The sequence below is a fragment of the Maniola jurtina genome, chromosome 21 (assembly GCF_905333055.1).
Source record: "Maniola jurtina chromosome 21, ilManJurt1.1, whole genome shotgun sequence".
Classification (NCBI taxonomy): domain Eukaryota; kingdom Metazoa; phylum Arthropoda; class Insecta; order Lepidoptera; family Nymphalidae; genus Maniola; species Maniola jurtina.
In genome coordinates, this window is record NC_060049.1 from 7,262,089 (window position 1) to 7,284,022 (window position 21,934).

Below are 21,934 nucleotides of genomic sequence, written 5' to 3' on the forward strand. Positions count from 1 at the left end.
TACAATTAAGTAATTTCATCTGCTTAACCCATGCCATTGACCATATTTTCGCAACGTCATCTACTATATTAATTGACTGCATATTGTCATACGTACGTTTTGTCAATTATTTGCGCGGCAGCAGTTTTTCAGCGGTTATGGTTATGGCTCGTCTGTATGCACCGTTTCCAAACCGGATTCTCTATTTGGCAACAACATCCGTAAATGCTACTTGTACTAGAAACAGATTAACTACTCGCAGTGTGATTAATTATCGTCAATTAATAATAACAAAGCAATTGTTGAACTAGTATTTATAGGTGTTAGGAAATTAAATGGGCCTATTACTACCAAATTGAGTAACTAATAATAATTTATAATATACGACCTGCTGAAGCCTCGCAACGTATAATATTTTCAATACAGAAATAGTGTGACTTCAGCGACAAAATTCGGCCGCATAAGGCCCATCGAAGTTAGGCTGATGGCATTACCAGTGATCGGCGTTGTCGTGAACTTTGCTCACGAATTATGATGCTGCTTGCACTTGTCACTTGCATTTTCAGTAATGAAAATGAGACATGCGGCGGTGTGCGATGTCCTTTACAATTTTTATATCTCAACGGTTCACAGAAAGTGCCAAGTTTAAATTGATCCAAAGTCCTCTAAAATGTTCAGCCAATGAGCCATTTGTCCATTTCATTGTCGTGTTCGTTTGTTTGTCTCATCCTATGCGAATCGTTAGATTATCGTAGGTCCTACCACGTCCCCACCCACTTCCATTCAAAATTAGTCATAGATAAATCGAAACAAAATATATAGATATTTTATTATATCTAGATAGTGCCTAGACAGGAACTAATTAAAGGATACACAAGATTACATAATCTTACATTAATTAAACAAAGCTGCAACCTTTTAAATCATTGCCACTTATTATTATCTTGAATATCTATCGCAAAACCAGTTCTGTACAGTTTTGTAGTGCTATTACAATCTCTACTCAGCTAATATTATGCCATTTATTAATTTGTACATCCATAGAGCTGTAGAGATTAGAGGTGCAATTTTCGAACATCAAGCTCCAAAAAGTACCTAACCCATATTTTGATAGATGATTACGAAAACTAGGATTGGAAAGAATATACATTATCGGTATTACATTTAACATTGCTATTAGAACACGTTTCATTGGCACGAGACATTATATGCGTTAAGTTAGATTTTAAGTACTTTCTGTTAATATGTGTGGGATCAATAGTAAAAACAAATTCTTTTATTACTATTCTATACATAATATAGACAGAGTAAAAACAAATCCAGTGCCGAAACACTGACTAAAAGTTAGATTTCCTTATGCACATCAGTAGGTACGGTTGGGGTTTTTGTGTTACATTGCACGCTCTAGTAAAATTTTACATCTCAGTCTCATATATTCTTGATCATAAATCCAATGAGTAATTATCGTCATAATCAAAAAATTACTTTCGCTTTTGTTTAATTTCGTATGATCGTATCCGGAATACATGGTCAAAGTTGGAGATTTGTTGCGAATTCTCATTCAATCTCCTGTTATTTGTGTAATTTATTGTACCGTTAAATTGGTAATTTAAATCATTAAAGGTTATTTGGCACGTGTAATACGTTATACGAGTTTCTGATGAATGTAATTAAGTATGTATTGGTCGGAGTGAGAATTTCTGAATTAATGAATTAATGAAATATTTTTTGCTAGAGTCGACGTTATACACGTTTGTCTATTTGTAACCATTTTACGCGTAAATCACGTAACTTGAAATATTCTTTCCTTTGCGCATGTAACTTCTAAGAAATTTATACTCTTGTAACAATCGTTTCAAATCGCGTGACCGTGCTCGGTACGTGTTGATTCAGACGGACCACACAACAAACACAAACGACAAAAATATCGCCATCTAGGTGGTCTTGCGTGGTCTCGCTGCAATTGCCTGAATTTGCTTTGAATTTTCTAAGAATAGAACGGATTCCTTGGAAGAGAGCTTGAACGTCCAGGCCAAAAATAAAAGGATCCAGGTAGATAGGCGCTGCCTGTGAGGAAAACGCCCGGGCAAGAAGGCCCAGCTTCGAGATCCGCATCGATTTACTTAGGTCTACCGAGAAGACCCTTTGTAATTGTATGTGCATTGAACTTATTAAAACTTTGTTTAGCGACGCGGCAGCGAGCGCCTTGCTCCATACAAACTTATATAAACTAAATTTTCCGCGCCGCTTTTCGTCTGTGGCTAGGGATTTCGTTGGTCAGCCGTTGAACGCGATTGCAAAATATAGTCGGACGTGTGAATAAAACGCATTTTCATACAATTTGGTGCCCAGTGACATTTTTGCCGCTCCGTGGTTCTGGTTGTGGCGCGTCTGCAAGGACTCCTAAGTATGAAGTGTGTAGTTTTATGAAACGTGTCCACGTGCCTTGCACCGACAAACAAAGATTGCCTCGCTAGCTACTGCACATTTACTTTAATGAGATAACTGAATAAGTGCGAGTTCACACTAGAGACTTTTGATGTCACTTTTCTGCTTCTGTACATCTTACTTTGTTCAGCTGTTCCTTGGCGACGTTTGCTGTCGGTTAGCCACCTATTGAGAGGTCAAATAACATAGCGCTTTCCGAAATCCAAATTATGGATAGCGACGTGACACTGTGGGCGGGACTCAGCTCGAAGAAACGATAGTGGTTGGGGTCCTGCTCGAACGGTGATCCTGCAACGAAAGACGCAGCGTTGAAAGACCTGCTCGGCTCTATCATCTAGTAGAGATTACGGATGAAATTCAGAGGCTTGCTGGAAAGGGAACGAGTGCCTGTCAAGATCTTTGTAAGAGATCTACTATGTCTTAGTTGACGAATATCGTAGTTATATTCCGTTTTAAACAATAAATATCACTCGCTTTAATGGTGAAGCCTACATACCTGAGAGTTTCCTATAATGTTTTCAAAGTTGTGTGTAGTCCGCCGATCAGCACTGAGCCAGCGTGGTAGGCCATGGCTAAACCCTTCTCATTCTGAAAAGAGACCCCGTGCTCAATAGTAAGCTGGGGATGGGTTGATCATGATGTGATATCCTTATTGTTATACTTTAGTAACGCAACGAGTACCTACATTTGTAGCTCGGTTCCGGAAAACCTGCATCAATCATTACAATCGCAATTATTGTGATTGGTTGAGCTTATGGTATTCTTTATGCAACAATGCATTGTATTGTAGCCAATAGCGAGCGAGCGTCAAGCATTGGGAGGTGATTGCGATCATAACACTGTAGCTGTCATTTCACAGCAATCGAGCTCCTGTTGTTCTTCATGATGGAGACTACAGTCTCGCTCCGAGGTTTCGGTCGAGTGAACGCTAAGTGAGTTCGAGGCCGCAGTTGTTTACGCTTTGACGTCGGTAATTACGCTTACGTTCCGTCGGATCGCGGAGGAAATTGTTGCCAAATGATTTACTTGACTACTTGGCCAATATTTACCGAGGTGATAGCGAGAGTGTTTCGCTTAGCAATGTCGTGTTTACATTTTGTCAGATCTATTTTCACTGCCGGCAAGCTCAGCCGGCTATGTTGTTAAGAGTAATAATTCTTTGTTTAAGTACAGGGGATTTCCTTTGTGGTTGAAACTAGAAACATATTCGCAACATGCCACGCTATGTGAGTGTAAATCGTGGTACTGCTTCTACAACCATCAACTCATTGCCGGTCTACTACTGGACACGGGTCGGACATTTCAGAATGAGAATGGCTAAGATTTCTGACAAACAGGAGAACCGTGAAAAGTTAGCAGACAGATAGATAGACAGACAGCCTTTCGCATTTATAATATTAGTAGGTATGGGTTGGTGGTGTGGCGTGGCGTGATGTTAGATCTTGTGAATGCGCCAGAATGCGGGGTGAAATGTGTTTCTACCATCATCCGTTTCTATCTTTGAAGCTGAAAATTAAAACTAATTAGAATAACTCGTAAACCCGCAATGTGGTTAAAATTACTGCGAAAGGAACAAAGTGGAGATATAATAACGTTTTGAACGCGGTCGGCTTGAGGCTCGGGCAGACAGGACGCGTCACTGCAACGTCTCCATAGCGTATCTTGCAAGTTGTAATAACATTAAGACAGCAGCGCGCTGCTGCCTTGTTCCGTATAAAATGATTCATATAGTTGTATTACAAACTAGCAGATCCGCCCGCCTTCGTTCGGGTGGAATCGTCAAAAGCCGGCCATGAAAAGCTAGCAAACAGACAGATAACTACACTTTTGCATTTACGAGTATAATATTAGTGAGGAAGTATGGTTACAACTTCAAGGAGCTGTGTTAAGACTAAGGCTGAGATCTAAGTATAGAGCGTACTTTGACTTTAATGAGACTTACGTAAGACACTGTTCGACTGATCGCCAACATACTAAATCTATCTTGTTTTATTTGAAACTTCTAAGCAAAGTCAAAGTATAATGCACACAAAGTAACAATGGGAGCGCCAATTTGTCTCTTTCATTTGAAAAGTACGGTTGGCAAGAAAGAAAATATGGTGTTCCCATTGTTGCTTTGAACGCGTTATGCGCTCTAAATCTCAGCCTAAGAGACGCTCCAGCGCGCCGCGTTGTCGTCACGCGTTGTGTATAGCCAAACCTTTACAGCTGGCTGCCACGACCCAATTCGCGTTGCATCGCAATCCAGCGAGCAAAAGTATACACACAAGAGTAATTAAAACCCAACCACGTCTTATCAAAGTGAATTCCACATCCTTGTTGGATCTTGATGCTCACTCTCGTGCGTTTAACTTTGAAGTTTCCGAGGCATTAAAGTAGTTTTTTTTTAATTAGTTTGGTATTTAATATTATTACTTTATTATAATTTTATTTCAAAACTGTGTAAGTAGTGTAGTATGACTTCTATGTTTTTTTTTTAAGTTTGCATTTCCAACTTAAACACTTAACTATCCACTTAAAATGACTAATTTCTAAATAGGTAGAGTCCGATAAGTCGAGAATCACTTATGGCTAAAACACACGCAACGCGTGGCGATAACGTGTCGTGAAGTAGTCAATGTCATACAATGTATTGTGTGTTGATAAAGTGGGCCTAAATGTACCTAATTTAAAGTCGAAAATGCAGTACCAGTGATTTTTAACTTCGCAAGGCTTCTGCATGTCGGTGAGTGTTGACGATTTCCCGTAGTCCCGGGTTTGATGCCCGGCAGGCACAATTTGGGTATTTATGATTTCTACCTTACCAGTAGGCGTTACTAGTAGGGTGGTGGTGAAGCCGTCTTGCCTAGACATTTAACGTTCCGATATAAAGCCGTGTAAAAACCAATATGGAGTACTTATGGGTTTTAAGCTATTGCTTCCAACTAAGCTTGCTTCGTCATCACTTAGCACCAGGTGAGATCGCAGTCAAGGGCTAACTTAAAAAACATTCTGTCATGCAGTCTCCGTCGCGCATTGCTTGTGTCAGCCTTTAATCAAATGGATGTTCTAGTTGCATACATATTGAGTATTTAATGCAACCGGTTCCGTTGCCACACGTTACGTTTGCAGAATCTTGAGCATCTCCTTGGTTAACAAGCCATTAAAAACATATGTCTATGTCAACGATATTTGCGATATATATTTCGTCACAGAGGGGAAAATTGATAGCGCGAGGATAAAGAGTCAATTGTCTATAAATAAAACCAGCAAAGTAAAAGAGCTGTCTATCACGCCACCAGAATCTCATCTTAGTTCTCATTTTAGTAACAGTGAGCTTTCAATATTAAATTGATATTATTAATACAATGACAATAGTTTAGTGAAGCTCCCGATTTTACAGCTAAGCTAATTGCAGAGCACCTCATCCTTTTAGCCCTAACTTTTGCGCTTAAATAATATTTAGTTTTAAGACGCATAATACGAAGTAAATTGTTTTTATGGACAACATCTACCTAATGTACGTCTATCATAACAAAATCAGCAATTAAAGATGCGAACGTATTCATACGCTTCACTACTTAACTACTCTTTATTAGATACTGTGCGTCATTGTTGCATTATCGTTAATGAGCAACAGGTGGCGACGGATAATTTAATTAACTTATGAATAGTAGATCATTATTTTATATTTATTAACTTACAAATATTAATTAGATACTCCGCCTGAAAATAATTATTGTATTATGAAAATATTCCTAAAATCTCTCTATCTTTCAGATATCTTTGGTGTCAATATGTAAATTATTATGACCAGAAATTTTAAAATGCTGGGGCATAACAAACTTGTTTCGCGATAGGCAAGAATTAAGTAGGTATGCATAAAATTAGCCACAAGGATTCGCCAGATTGCCATTGCAGGAAGGTTAAGATTTAGCTAAATTATTATCATTATTCATCACTGTCCATAGTTTTGGGTACAAAAGGCACAACTATTTATATATTGCACAACTTTTTACGCCAAACTCAAAAATCGATTGCGGTTAGGTTTTGGTGAGTTTCAGTTATAAAATCTATTTATTATCTATTGCTTTATAATTTCACCTTTCTATACTATTTTACTACTAATTACTGTATACTTTTTATTCTCTTTTGGTTAGGTAAGTATCTTAGGTTTCATCCCGACTAAGGACTTATATTGTTAAGTTGGCCAAGTTGGCCAATTTTTCAAATCATCGTCACCCACTCAAAATACTCTTTAGCATTTTTTATTCCCATCGAGTCACACCCACAGTAATAGTGTGACTCGTTGGGAATTCTAATTTATAAAAGGGTTGCAACTAATAACAGTGGGACTCGATGGGAAAAATATTCGACAAATTCCCTACCAGTCACACTGCGACACAATTGAGTGTGACTTATTGGGCACCCATAGATTTAACAGCTTTCGTGATCAGATTAAGCCGCAAGAAGATGTAATAATTACATAAAATTCTTAAGACTTAATACTTAAAGGTGTTCACTTGATAGGTAAGTAATTACCGACGTCAATACAAGTTTTCGTTTTTTTTTATCTCGCTGCGAAGGTACCAGTTTCGAGTATCACCTTGGCAAGGCCATTGGGATCATTTCCGAGGTTTACGCTCGTAGTACCTACGTATTCTTATTTGTTTATTTGGTTTTTGTTATTATCTTTATTATGTGAAAACAAGTAATCTTTGACCGTTATCTTATTTTAATAAATATTGTTTTAACTAAAAGATTTTGCTAAATGAAAAGCTTGCACCAAAGTTCCTCGAAACTAAATTTATTTATTCGAGCTTGAACGCTACAATTATATAAATTCAGATTTGCAAGCCTTAAATATAAACCAGTTTTTAGACAGCTACATTAATTAGTAATTCATTAGTCGAATATGACTTAACAGCTGTTACTAAAGTGACGGATTACATAAAATAGAAAACACAAAAGCAATGCAAGAACCACCAGAAAAAAAAAGTAAACCATATGAGCAATAGGACACTATAGCAAAATTCCTGCGGCAAAGTTAACCCGACGTTTATAAACAAACAATAAAAATAGACGAGCCAACAACACAAACAAAACGAGTTGTTAATTTATTCAAAAGAACCATCCCAACACGCCATAGCGTCGAGTGTCCGCGAAGCTCCTACGACTTACGGCATCTACACACGTACCAACTCTACCTATAACTAACGTTCCAATTTAAGTGATGTGCGATGTTGGTGCTGCTGTCAAAACCTACTATTTATCCCGAAATGACCTAAAGGCATTAACTTACTAAAGACAATAACTAAATAAGCAAATCGCCCTAACCTCAGGTTCAAATATTGATTATTATAAAATTTGAAATCCATAGTCTTTAGCAAAGTATCTACTTGTTTTATAGTGGAAGCTGTCATTCGAGAAGCTTTCATATTCATGAATTCAAATTCAAAATTCAAAATATTTATATTCAATTAAAGTTTTATAAGTACTTTTGAATCGTCAAAAGCATCTACCACTGGTTCGGAATGCCTTTCCCTACCGAGAAGAATCAGCAAGAAACTCGGCAGTAGCTCTTTTTTTTTTATATACAATATTATGCGATGTTTAAAAGTAAATATTAGGTTGGAACGTAGGTACGTGTGAATACGCAAAGCGGCCTCGCGTCCGCGCGAAGCTCTACGCCATAAATATGTCAATAGTGCGAGTAAAGTCGTCCACATGTTTTAGCGCGACTGCGATACATCGCGGAGTCAACGGCCGGCCGAGTGCGGCACGGACTGTGACGCTGACAACGGCCACCGCTGAAATGCTCCTTATTTTGTTAACTCCCGACCCAAAGGAGGGGTGTTGAAAGTTTGACGTGTGTGGCATCGTAGCTCCTAAACTAATGAACCGGTTTTAATTTTTAACCGACTTCCAAAAAAGGAGGAGGTTCTCAATTCGTCGGGATCCGATGAATATCTTCGGAGATGGAGAACAGAACTCCTGAATGGATAAGAGCAAATTGCTCGCGATCACTGTAATAGCTTAGTAAACAGTAGGGTTTTAACTGGGCATAGCATATTATAGTACAGTGGGGCCACTAAAAATTGTGAAATAATTTTTTTTAAAAAAAGCTTCACTCTTGGATTTCTAATTTTGTTTTAATATGCTCGCTCGACTTCATACCTAGGTACATTAGACGTGTAGCTAAACAAAAATTATTTTCTACTTTTTAGTGTTTTTGGTTTTTGAAGTCTGTTTTTTTTTTTTTTTTTTGTTTGAAAGGTGGCTTGATCGAGAATGTTTCTTAGCTTATAATCCGAAAAAATTGGTTCAGTCGTTAAAAAGTTATCAGCTCTTTTCTGGTGTTCTTGTTAATTTGTAACACACCGTTAGGTTCATAATATTATGTCAATATTGACAAATGTGTAGCTGTCAAGATGGACGTTGCCTAGATACATAATTATTAATTTGAAAATGATGTTTTGGAAAACTCAGATATTTTGTCGGGGCTGTTATAAACACTTGTAATATCTTTAAAAAATTCCTATTCGAGAGAGCGATGTATTGCAATGTATATCCATTAGTTGAGACGATTCAACAATTCCGATATAATTTCGAACTAATCTGACAGGGCCTGTATAAAATATCATAATGGACATAAAGGATGAACAGCAAGTCGTAAACAACAATATCATGAGCGTCGCGGTAACCCGAAACTGGGTAGCTATCGCAGGCGTAGGGATTATAACGTTTAAGATACGACAACCATTCGCAACTCCATATCGTACCATGCAACTTGATATACAATTCTAAGATAGGCACTTCTCTTTATTAAAATACCTCTTCTCATGGTAACATTGTTTGGGTAAGCCTAACTTTAAGCTGTTTCTGTTGTTAGTGTATTTATTACTTCCCTATATAAACGAGTGTGTTCCCCTAAATAAATGAGTGATACAAGTAAATTTTAACCCCCGACCCAAAAAGAGGGGTGTTATAAGTTTGACGTGTGTATCTGCGTGTCTGTGTATCTGTATATCTGTCTGTGGCACCGTAGCGCCTAAACGAATGAACCGATTTTGATTTAGTTTTTTTTTGTTTGAAAGGTGGCTTGATCGAGAGTGTTCTTAGCTATAATCCAAGAAAATCTGTTCAGCCGTTTGAAGATTATTAGAGATTTTGTGACGGTGGTTTTAATTTTTAAATTTTAAGTTATATACTTCACAATTCAGTTAATACATAATAATATCTACTCGTAGTAACATCAAAAGTGGCAAGATGTTACGTTACTCGGGCTTTTACTCTAGAAGGAGAAAATTCTTTAGAAATCCGAGTTGTTTATCAATGATGAATCGACGATAAAAAAGAAAGGCAATACGTATTTAATATTTTAAATACATACAGACTTGTGTCAGCTATGAGGCCATATGGGCCTAAAAAAAAAATAAGTGCTAAAATTATGGATCAGCGTTCATTTCGCTAAGTATTTGCGGCTTGTGAAATTGTCTGTGCAACTTATTTGGCAAGGCGCGATGATTATGATCATCTAAAAATCAATACCTAACCAAGAAATATTTTCAAGGATCTTGGATAGTTAAGTTTGAACTGTGTATCTATTTAATGATATCAATGGCGATATACAAGATGTTACGGCGCCTTGAGTTGAATTTTATGTTAGGTGCTAGGCTCAAGCGTACGGCTTAGCTCGTTTAGTTAGTACTCTGATTTGCCAGAGCCATTCTACACTCGAATTAACAATAAAGCGCGCTTCAAAAGTAAATCTTCCTAATCTCTGTTCGAATGGTAACATTCAATCTTAGATCAATAATGTACAAGATAGTGGTACTGATTCTGAGCACATCTAAATTTTAGAGTATTCGCATCCCCTTCTCACTAAAATCTCATTATAATATTTGTATAGATTAGCAAGATTATAAGTACCTTACCTTACCACCTCACCTTACTTTACCTACCTTACCTTACCACCTAACCTTATCCACCTTATGCATAATCTGCCACGCACTTGACCAGTTTTTTCCGGTAATTAGCACTACCAGGATATTAGTTATGCTTAGAAGAAGCAGGAAAGATCTATGGAGCCAAATGTTATATTCCATTTCAGTCTACTGTACCTACGTATAATAATTTAACTAATTTGGCAGAGACCTCTCTACTGGATGGGACATTAATAACAAGAATTGCCACACTTCTGACAGGTAATAAAAGCGCAGCAACATTGTAGAAAATACCATCTACTTCATTGATCGTATAATTCTTGTTAACTTTATTTGCTCTTTCGACTTCGCTTTAGCCAAGTCTGTTATTTGGAACATGAACTCTCAAACCAAGGGAGTTTTTCTGAGGGAAAATTATTCTTATTTACTCTTTGAAAGGATGTAGGAATTTAGAAACCTTGGAAAATGCACTTTGGAGAATATGTGTCGTGTGTGTCTTTTGTAATGACTAATGTCATAATGGTTTAATAGCATGTTTAACTACTTGTATGTCCTACGTGCTAGGGTCATATTAAAGTTTTCCAAAAGCTTACTGAGTTTGAATTATTGCATTTATCGACATGCTAACGATACATTGTAACAACTTTAAAATTAAAACTAATACAGTCTGTCCACGTCTAGTATAATATAATTATTATCATTTAAAGGCATATATTATGATATTTACCAGCTGCTATTCATTTACCTACTGGGGTAAACTTTGCATATGGGTTTGAGTAAATGATATCAATGGCATAAATCTTTGCTCAAAAGAAGTTAAAATTGTTCAGAAGTCCGGTCATCCATTTAAAAAGCTAGGTCAATATTGCAACAAGGGCAAACGCCTTTGGACAGATATGTATACTTTGTCGTAACTAGGTCATATGACTCTTTCCCTAGAGCCTCACTCTATTGTTATGACTCTATAACACTAAACACTCGAGAAATAATAAGTTCCTCAGTCACCGCAATCATACATAACCGCGCGCAGTCGAAACTCCCCCCAAATAAAAGCAGTAAGACAATAGGATTATAATATTATCAAAGAATATTTTTCTGCGCAACGTCGAGGGCATGTGGAGGGGGTGCGGTGGAGGGGAGGAGCGGAGGGGTGGTAGTAATGAGGCCGTCTAGACGCTCGTACAGCACTACAATGCTTTATTGTATTTGTATTATTCCCCATACTTATTCTTCGCGCTCTAACCCCAAGAATCTAAACTGTAGTACTTGCAGTTGTGCACCTTGTTGCGAGTTAACTCGGGTTTCGCCACAGTCTGTGAAGCCTGACCGGCCTTTGACCACGACCTTTTTCGCACATTCTTGTTGTACGTGATCCACTTTTCATCACCAGTTATCAGCTTCTTCAAAAATGGTTCGGTTTCAAAATGATGCGGTGGAGGGGGTTTCGCCACAGTCTATGAAGCCTGACCGGCCTTTGACCACAACCTTTTTCGCGCATTCTTCTCGTACGTGATCCACTTTTCATCACCAGTTATCAGCTTCTTCAAAACTGGTTCGGCTTCAAAATGGTCCGGTGGAGGGGAGGAGCGAAGGGGTGGTAGTAATGAGGCCGTCTAGACGCTCGTACAGCACTACAATGCTTTATTGTATTTGTATTATTCCCCATACTTATTCTTCGCGCTCTAACCCCAAGAATCTAAACTGTAGTACTGTATTGCATGCAAATGATTTGCGTGGAATGTCAATGAAACTGTCGTAACACTTCCGCGAAAATGAGTAATGGCTGACTGCTTGTCATCAAGCTATCAATTTCTTTAGTTTGTTAACGAGTTTTCTATTAGGTAGTGAGACCTTTCGAGCCTCAGCGAGGGGTTGGTGGCTAGTTTAAACAAGAATTAGGGTCTGTTTCACAAACGCCAGATAAACTTTATCTATCGGATAAATTTGACATTCTGACAGTTTCCCAATGCAAAAGGTGTTATAACTACAAACTTATTCGTTAGACTAGCTGTGCCCGCGACTTCGTTCGCGTGGAAAGTGACTTTTCGCGCTTTATATAGCCACGGACGCTCAGGCGCGAGGCGCCGTGATTCTTTAAATTGACATAACTTTTTTATTTATGAACCGATTGACATGAAATAAACACTAAATCCTAAGTGAAGCTTACTACAATATATTAGTGAAAACCGTATCTAAATCGAATAAGCCGTTTCTGAGATTAGCGTGCACAAACACACAGACAAACAGACAAACAGACAAACAGACAAACAGACAAACAGACAAAAAAAAAATTAATTACAATTTCGGGTTCGGCATCGATATAATAACAACCCCTGCTACTTTTTTTTTATGTATTTCCATTGTACAGACACCACATTTCTACAATTTTATTATATTGTTAGGGTCATATGCTTATTATTAATATGTGATATAATTATATGTTTAATAATATGAATTAAGAGCTTATGAGTAGCGCATGATGTATGAATTGTATGTCTGTATAACTTACGTTAGTCAATAATATAAAATTAATGTCATTAGTAAAACCTCTTTGAATTAATAATAATTTGACATGTTTGTTACATTAATTAAATTCAATAAATTTTGCACGCCATGCTTGGCAGAATATGCGGTTCCACATAATATTTAAGACCAATGTACTTGTATATTATACCATATTCTAGCAAATAAACACTTCTTATTCTTATTCTTATTCTTATAGATTTCATAGACAATAATAAAAATATATAAAAAAAAACTATAATGTCATAATATTGTATTCGAAGTTCGATTCGGGGTTTGACATTCGAGTAAGGAGACAAGATGGAACAGAATATGTTTTTTATATAGTGCAAATGTTCGACGAAATGTTAATTTATTTTATTATTAATAAATGATAAGAGAAGTAAGATTGTAAGATAGAATAATAAAGTAATAAATGAGTTGTAAATACTGATGGAGTTGTTTGAGCTTTTGGCCGATGCCAACAGTTCAGAAGTGCGATCTTACAAGGATATAAAAAATTTCCTTTCACGCCTACAAAGTGCCTACAATTTGTGAGTATAAAACATATTTTTTTTGCTTTTACAAGAATTAGAGGAATTATAAAGTTAGAACGTAAAAATATGAATGAGTGTAAAGAACAAAATGTTTAAAAAAAAAAGTGGGTGATTAAACTGCGCACAAAAAAGACTGGGGGAAAAAAAAACAAAAGAACATCGATCAATGGAAATGACTAAAATTATTTTTACAATGTAGTACAATGTAATTTACAATGTATGATTTAATAAGCACGGTATAATTTCGGTTCAGTTCGGTGGTATACAAATTGATAGAAAAAGGGTTAAGGGCATAGATATGTGTTAAGGGTTGTTTATGTTGATTCTGATTTGAGTGAAATAATTTTAAGGTCGAAGTAAATGAAATAGCAATGATATTACCTACATAATATTTAATACGAATGTTGCGTATTACGCATGGAAGGAAAATATTAATTTTGTTAATCTTTACTTATTATATTAATATTATTGAGAGGAAAGATGTGCTTGTTCGTATTAATTGATAAACTCTGACTAAATGAACCGACTTTAATAATCCTTCCACCATTGAAAAGCTATTTTATGCAGAAGTAACATAGGTTATGTTTAATACGATAAGTAGATACATATACTTTCTACTAGCTGATCTCTGGTAGATACACTATGTGGTGCCTACCCAATCTACCAATATGGGTGGTCTTGCCCAGTGTGGTGGACTATAGCCTAAATCCTGGCTCCGAAAGGAGACCTGTGCTTAGTAGTGGGCCAGCGATGGGTTTCTGATGATGATGATGATGATGACAATGATGAGTACGATAATGATGATGGTGATGATGATGATAAGTATGAAGATCATGATGATGATGATGATGATGACAATGATGAGTACGATAATGATGATGGTGATGATGATGATAAGTATGACGATCATGATGATGATGATGAGTACGACGATCATGATAATGATGATGATGATGACGACGATGATGATGATAAGTATGACGATCATGATGATGATGAGTACGACGATCATGTTGATGATGATGATGATGATGAGTATGACGATTATGATGATGATGAGTACGACGATCATGATGATGATGATGATGAGTACGACGATGATAATGATGATGGTAATGACGAGTATGATGATGATGAGTACCACGATCATGATAATGATGATGATGATGAGTACGACGATGATGATGATGATAATGATGACGATCATGATGATGATGACGATGAATACGACGATTATGATGATGATGAGTACGACGATCATGATGATGATGATGATGAATACGACGATTATGATGATGGTAATGACGAGTATGATGATGATGAGTACGACGATCATGATGATGATGATGATGATGAGTACGACGATGATGATGATGATAATGATGACGATCATGATGATGATGATGAATACGACGATTATGATGATGATAATGATGACGAGTATGATGATGATGAATACGACGATCATGATGATGATGATAACGATGATGAGTATGATGATGATGAGTATGACGATCATGATGATGATGATAATGATGATAAGTAAGACGATGATGATGATGATAATGATGACGAGTATGATGATGAATACGACGATCATGATGATGATGATAATAATAATGATGACGATGATGATGAAGAGTATGACGACTATGATGATGATGATGAAGAGTATGACGACTATGATGATGATGATGATGAAGAGTATGACGACCATGATGATGATGATGATGATAATAATGATGACGAGTATGATGATTATGATGATGATGATGATTCTAATGATGATAGTAACGAATATGACAATGATGATGATGATAATGAGTATGACGATCATGATTATGATATTAACGAATATGACGATGATTATGATGATGATGAATATGACGATGATGATGATCATGATGATGACGATGAAGACAATGATGATGATGACGAATATTATGATCATGATGATGATAATGATGATGATGATGATAATCTACCTAATTGGAATGACTATAGCTAAGCTAATTGAATTAAAATATAGTTAGTGATATAATAACGAATATGACGATGATTATGATGATGATGAATATGATGATGATGATGATGGTGGTGATGATGACGAATATGATGATCATGATGATGACGATGAAGAAGATGATGATGATGACAAATATTATGATCATGATGATGATAATGATGATGATGATGATAATCTACCTAATTGGAATGACTATAGCTAAGCTAATTGAATTAAAATATAGTTAGTGAATATTTTTCTAAGCTCGTATTTTTCTGAGTTTAAGTGACATGGATGAAAATTATACCCAAGGACAAGGGTTAAGGATGGAGAAAGGTCAAGGACAAGACCTAGGGATTGAGGATGGTCGAGGACAAGACCAAAGGTTGGATAAAGGTCGAGGTCAAGGCCTAGGAATTGCTATTGGTCGAGGTCAAGACCAATGGTTGGATGATGGTCGAGGTCAAGGCCCAGGAATTGCTATTGGTCGAGGTCAAGGCCAATGGTTGGATGATGGTCGAGGTCAAGGCCTAGGAATTGCTATTGGTCGAGGTCAAGGTCAATGGTTGGATGATGGTCGAGGTCAAGGCCTAGGAATAGCTATTGGTCGAGGTTAAGACCAAAGGTTGGATGAAGGCCGAGGATAGGCCAAAGGAAGGATTTATGAAGGCCGAGGATAGGCCGAAGGAAGGATTTATGAAGGCCGAGGATAGGCCGAAGGAAGGATTTATGAAGGCCGAGGATAGGCCGAAGGAAGGATTTATGAAGGCTGAGCTCATGCCGAAGGGAGAATTTATGAAGGCCGAGGATAGGCCGCAGGAAGGATTTATGAAGGCCGAGGATAGGCCGAAGGAAGGATTTATGAAGGTCGAGGATAGGCTGATGGAAAGATTTATGAAGGCCGAGGATAGGCCGAAGGAAGGATTTGTGAAGGCTGAGCTCATGCCGAAGGGAGGATTTATGAAGGCCGAGGTTAAGGCCGAAGGAAGAATGATGATGGTTGAATTCAAGAACTAAGGGTTGAAAAGTCGAGGTCAAGACCTAAGGATAGATCGAAGTTAAAACCTGGTGCACGAGGATAAGGGCGTCAATGACTTTGGAAATTCTATGGACATTACGTTGAGATGTACGAGTTCAACATGAAAGCTAAACTGCAACTTGAAGATTGATATGAAAGGAGACCAAGGACAGCATGTTCATAAAATAAGCAAAGAGGTAATGAGGGAAAAGTGCTTGAAAAAAAAGGGTTGGAAAAAAAAACTTGCAGAATCCTTTCCTAGTCACGAAGACGATGCTAAGCTTCTTATAGAAATCTAAATGAGTCTGTTACAGTGAATCTTTGAAACAATATTATCATAGTGAAATTAATATTTTGTGATAAAAGAACATGTGAACAAAGTGTATGTCTATTCAAGAACGACTAAGATGTAGTATTTAAGATAATTTATAAGCTTAGATTAAAAGTAAACTACATAGTCATAGTATTAGGCTAGATCATAGTTCAATTGAGTAGCTTGGCACTCATATTAGGAAAAAAAATGATAATATTTCTAACAATAAACGCAAAATAACTGATAGATAAGCGAATAACTACATAAATGATGCACTGTAATACTGTATTGCCATTTTCTAAGACTGAATCAGTTTTAAAGTGGTTTAGAACTGAAAATCGACAATTTGAGGAAAATAGGTTGGAATAAGCTTTTGACTACACAGTTGTACTAATTCTATATTGGAGTGGGTTGGTGTCAAATTGTTACAGGAATGAAATCAACAATGAAATCACTCTCTTCTACATAAAATAAGTATCTGCAGTTAATGTTAACGATAAAGCGATTGATAAGTACATAATGAAAGTGAATAAGAATAAGAATAGACGACAGATACGAGGAATAAAAAGTAGAAATAAACAAATAAACTCATCAGATTGAGGATAAATAGAATAGTTTCAGTTTCGTTTTGAATATAGACAGTGATTCAGACTGTTTGATATCCATAGCAGTATAGCGATAACAGTAAAAGATTTAGCATAATAGGAAGAGGAGTATGTAGGTATTTTCAACCGTAGATTATTTTGAAAACGAAGAGAAAAGGAGTTTATATTACATAATAAGTACTCAAATCGATCTTTAAGATAAAGAGGAGTGGAGGGATTGAATGGTATAGAGTAAAAAGGATGAAGAATATGGGCATTCCTACGAAGTCGAATCGGGAGCCACTTGAGCTTACGGCGGAACTCGTAAATGGGGTCATACTTTTGTAGCCCAAATATGAACCTTTTTTTTTGAAAAGGATTGGTAGAAGAAGAGACTGAGCTAACGCAACCGTAGTAGGTATAGGAAGAACATTACGCAATCTTCGGAGGGAGCCGACTGCACCAAATATCTTCCTGCTCAGCTCAATCATTTGTGGTGTCTAAAATTTTTCCCAGATTTTTGACTTTGTCGCTCTATGGAACGGTTTATGAAACCCATCGAACATGGCAGGCGGCAGCTGTGTTAGTGGTACTCGTGACATTAATTTTGGACTTCCGATGATGATAATCTGAGTCTTCTTTGGATTCACTGTTAGTCCAAACGAGTTGCTCCATTTTAAAATTTGTGAAAGATTTACATTTATCAAATTAATAGTGTTGGGCAGATCTGTAATTTACACTGTAAATAGATTTGTAAATCGTCGGCATACAGGCAATAGAGAGAAGTAATGTGGGAGCAAATCGAATGAATGAAAATGGAAAACGAGAGGAGACAACACGGCACCTTGCGAGACGCCAGCCCTTACAACAGACCAACTAGAAAATGAATCTTGAACTCGTACATGTTGTCTGCGTCCATGCAAGTAGCTTCGAAACCAGCCAATTACCTCAGGAGATACGAGTATGTTAAGAGAACTTAATACAGCAAGTAGAATATCAAAGTCTATAGTATGGAAGGCATTACTAAAATCAAGCAATGTCAGTACCGTAATCTGTTGATTGTCCACGCTCTTGGAAAACTTTGGAATCAATGGAATGGTTAAAGATGTATGTGTTTGAGGGGCTGAATACACATACCATTTTATTAACGCTATCAACCTCCGAGACTACATTTAACTAATTTTAGCAGCATCCTCGCGCCCATTCTGCCAAAATTATCGTTATAAATTATTATTATTCGCTGGGGAACTATCTTCGGTTTAACTTTAGAAAGTTGTAATTTGTAAGACAAAAAGAGTAAGTCGTGGTACGAAAAGGCAGAAGCTTTGCACTGGTCATGCTTTTCAACATGACCAAAAATGATACAAGAAATAGATCGAGGAGTATACGCAGGAGGTACGCAGTTCGGAAAAACGTAAATCGCTGAAAGAGGGAGTATATGTAAGTTAGAGCCACTTATGAGAGATTTCAGACGCGATGCTCTGTTATCATTTTTGAGCAGGCAGGTATTGAAATCTCCCATGACGATAGTGTGGTTATAAAGTGGGGTGAACTGCTCTACCAGGACTTCAAATGACGAAAAATAGTCAACCGCTAGATTTGGACTACAGTAGACACCAAGAAGGAGTTTTTCATGCCTAAAGATTATCTCTATGAAAATATGTTCAGCAGTAGATGATGGTTGCAAGGAATTTGAAATTGTAAAAGGAATGTGTGATCTTATGTAAATAGCTACACCTCCACCAGTGCGCCCAATTTGGCCATTGCGAATCAAATGAAATCATGGTAGAGAGTAAGATGTTGAAGGTAGCTAAAATCACTGTATATTTTTACTATCGAAAGAGGACAACATATCAGGGTAATGTGCAGGAATGCTCTGGGCATTTAGATGAATAGCATTGAAGTTATAATGAGATCCATCTCATTAAAAGCGTTAGTATAACAATCCTGTAATCAGTTAATAGCCTACGTGCTATTTCTGTACTATGTGAATACTTATATGAAAATACTAAAATTAATTATTGAAATTATTATTTTATAAGTAACGATTATTGTTTTTATATTATACACTCAAGAATATTGTTTTAATTACTGTGTATTCATGTTTCGGCAATGTGTAAAATTTTATGTCGTTTTTTTTTGCTTTTAAAATGAATTTAGAAAGATAGAATACTTTTATGGTAATTTTTAGTTTAAAAAGATTAAATCGCGGAGGGACTCGCGATTAACAGGAAGGCCGAGCTGTTAGGGTCATTTGCTTATTATTGAGATTTATTTATTAATATGTGATATAATTCTATATTTTTTATGGTAATTTTTAGTTTAAAAAGATTAAATCGCGAAGGGACTCGCTTTTAACAGGACGGCCGAGCTGTTAGGGTCATATGCTTATTATTAATATGTGATATAATTATATGTTTAATAATATGAATTAAGAGCTTATGAGTAGCGCATGATGTATGAATTGTATGTCTGTATAACTTACGTTAGTCAATAATATAAAATTAATGTCATTAGTAAAACCTCTTTGAATTAATAATAATTTGACATGTTTGTTACATTAATTAAATTCAATAAATTTTGCACGCCATGCTTGGCAGAATATGCGGTTCCACATAATATTTAAGACCAATGTACTTGTATATTATACCATATTCTAGCAAATAAACACTTCTTATTCTTATTCTTATTCTTATAGATTTCATAGACAATAATAAAAATATATAAAAAAAAACTATAATGTCATAATATTGTATTCGAAGTTCGATTCGGGGTTTGACATTCGAGTAAGGAGACAAGATGGAACAGAATATGTTTTTTATATAGTGCAAATGTTCGACGAAATGTTAATTTATTTTATTATTAATAAATGATAAGAGAAGTAAGATTGTAAGATAGAATAATAAAGTAATAAATGAGTTGTAAATACTGATGGAGTTGTTTGAGCTTTTGGCCGATGCCAACAATATGTATAGATAAAGTTCCCTTAGTCTACATTATTAAATTTCGAAAGTTGTGAAGAGAAGTTGAAGTGAAAACTTTAACGCTGATAAATTAGAGGTGGGAATCGAACCCTGGACCTCCCCGAGTAAGGAGCCAAACTCTTAACCATTAGGTTATCAAAGTGGCGCCACGCCTCATTCAAAACAACAGTTTTTAATTGTAAAATCAACCACCAGGCCACCTTGTAACTAGGCTATCCCGCTTCTATAGGGTACTAAGACTTATAATACAGATCCTCTAAAGGCATAAGGAGGTAAAGCTTGTCTATTTTGAAATGACGCGCCCCACTACATAATTTTGTTGACTAGATGTGTAAATTGCGGTGGTGGGGCGCGTCATTTCAAAATAGACAAGCTCTACTAAAATGTAGATATAATACACTCCACTGGACGCTACCCGCACGCTGTTCGTGGAAAATGGTTTCCATGATATCGTCATTGTTTATACTCATCCTTTGTTTGCCACTACACCTAAATATCTTAGTGGAAATGAAACACGGGCCAGTTCATGAGCTGAGAGTGATCGCAACAATAAAACGTCACGTTCGGAGCACAAAGAATAATTCCACGGCGCGGAGACAATGCCCCACAACTCATCGTAAAATATATATTTTTGCAGATGTAAAATTTTTTAAATGACTCCTTTGAGAGTGCACCCAGACAATCATACCATAATACCTACCACTTTTTCTGCATTTACTTATTTTTCATTTTGGTAAGAATTATATTTTTGCCAAGACCTATACAGCGTGCCTACTTTGACTTTGCTTAACTTAAGATAGATAAAACAAGACAGATTTCTTGACCCGTTCTAACACAAACCAAAGTTGAGAAAAGTCAAAGTACGCTACATAGATTCAATCATACAAGTGTAAATTAAAAATTTATAACACCCCCGACAAGTGAAGGTTACAGTAACTAGAAAAGAGCTGATAACTTTCAAACGATTTTCTTCGATTATAGCTAAGAACACTCTCGATCAAGCCACCTTTCAAACAAACACAATCTAAATTAAAATCGGTTCATTCGTTAAGGACCTACGATGCCACAGACAGGTACACAGATACACACATCAAACTTATAACACCCCTCTTTTTGGGTCGGGGATTAACAATGTGAATAGGGTTTTAAAACTATTGACTTATAACTAACTAGGTATAAATCAAAGTGAGCAGCCAGTGTGTCCAATCAAGCGCAGCTGAAATCGTCTAGAGTTCTGACTCTAGACGATTTCGCCTTAGAAAAAATCCAGAACTATTGTCCAAAGTCCAGACCTATCAGTACATTCACGAGTCACGCGCTACGCCATTCTTCCAGTCCGTCCAATGCTGCACTGGAAATAAGTTACTCGATTTTGCGACTTGAGTAGTGTAAACTGGTCATAATTTACTCGTAGGTAGTAGCTGTAATAATTTAGGTTTATCAAAATTAACATTGCAGTAATTCATTACTGTAGTTCCTAATGCGTTCGCTAATTAGTATGATGCCGTATGTTTGGTGAAATAACGTGCTTGTTATCTTCTTTACAAATTAGATTGTTCTTTGTTAATTTTAATTTGCATATATGTAAAAATCGTTTTACGTCACTGATTTTATTATCT

The 21,934-nt window shown here is 36.5% G+C and overlaps 2 protein-coding genes across 5 annotated transcripts in view; both read left to right on the plus strand.

Annotated features, from left to right (window-relative positions):
- Positions 1-21,934, plus strand: part of LOC123876385 (AF4/FMR2 family member lilli) — a 343,642-nt gene that overhangs the window by 169,586 nt on the left and 152,122 nt on the right. The gene's annotated exons all lie outside the window — the stretch shown is intronic.
- Positions 15,518-17,511, plus strand: LOC123876390 (FMRFamide-related peptides-like). 2 transcript variants are annotated; one of them, XM_045922625.1, is made up of 2 exons: positions 15,518-16,283; positions 16,350-17,511. In XM_045922625.1, exons 1-2 carry the CDS (start codon positions 16,047-16,049, stop codon positions 16,431-16,433), a joined length of 321 nt encoding a protein of 106 aa, XP_045778581.1. In that variant the 5' UTR covers positions 15,518-16,046; the 3' UTR covers positions 16,434-17,511. The 2 variants fall into 2 exon arrangements, with proteins under 2 accessions (XP_045778581.1, XP_045778580.1); XM_045922624.1 differs by having other exon boundaries at positions 15,527-15,818; positions 15,849-17,511.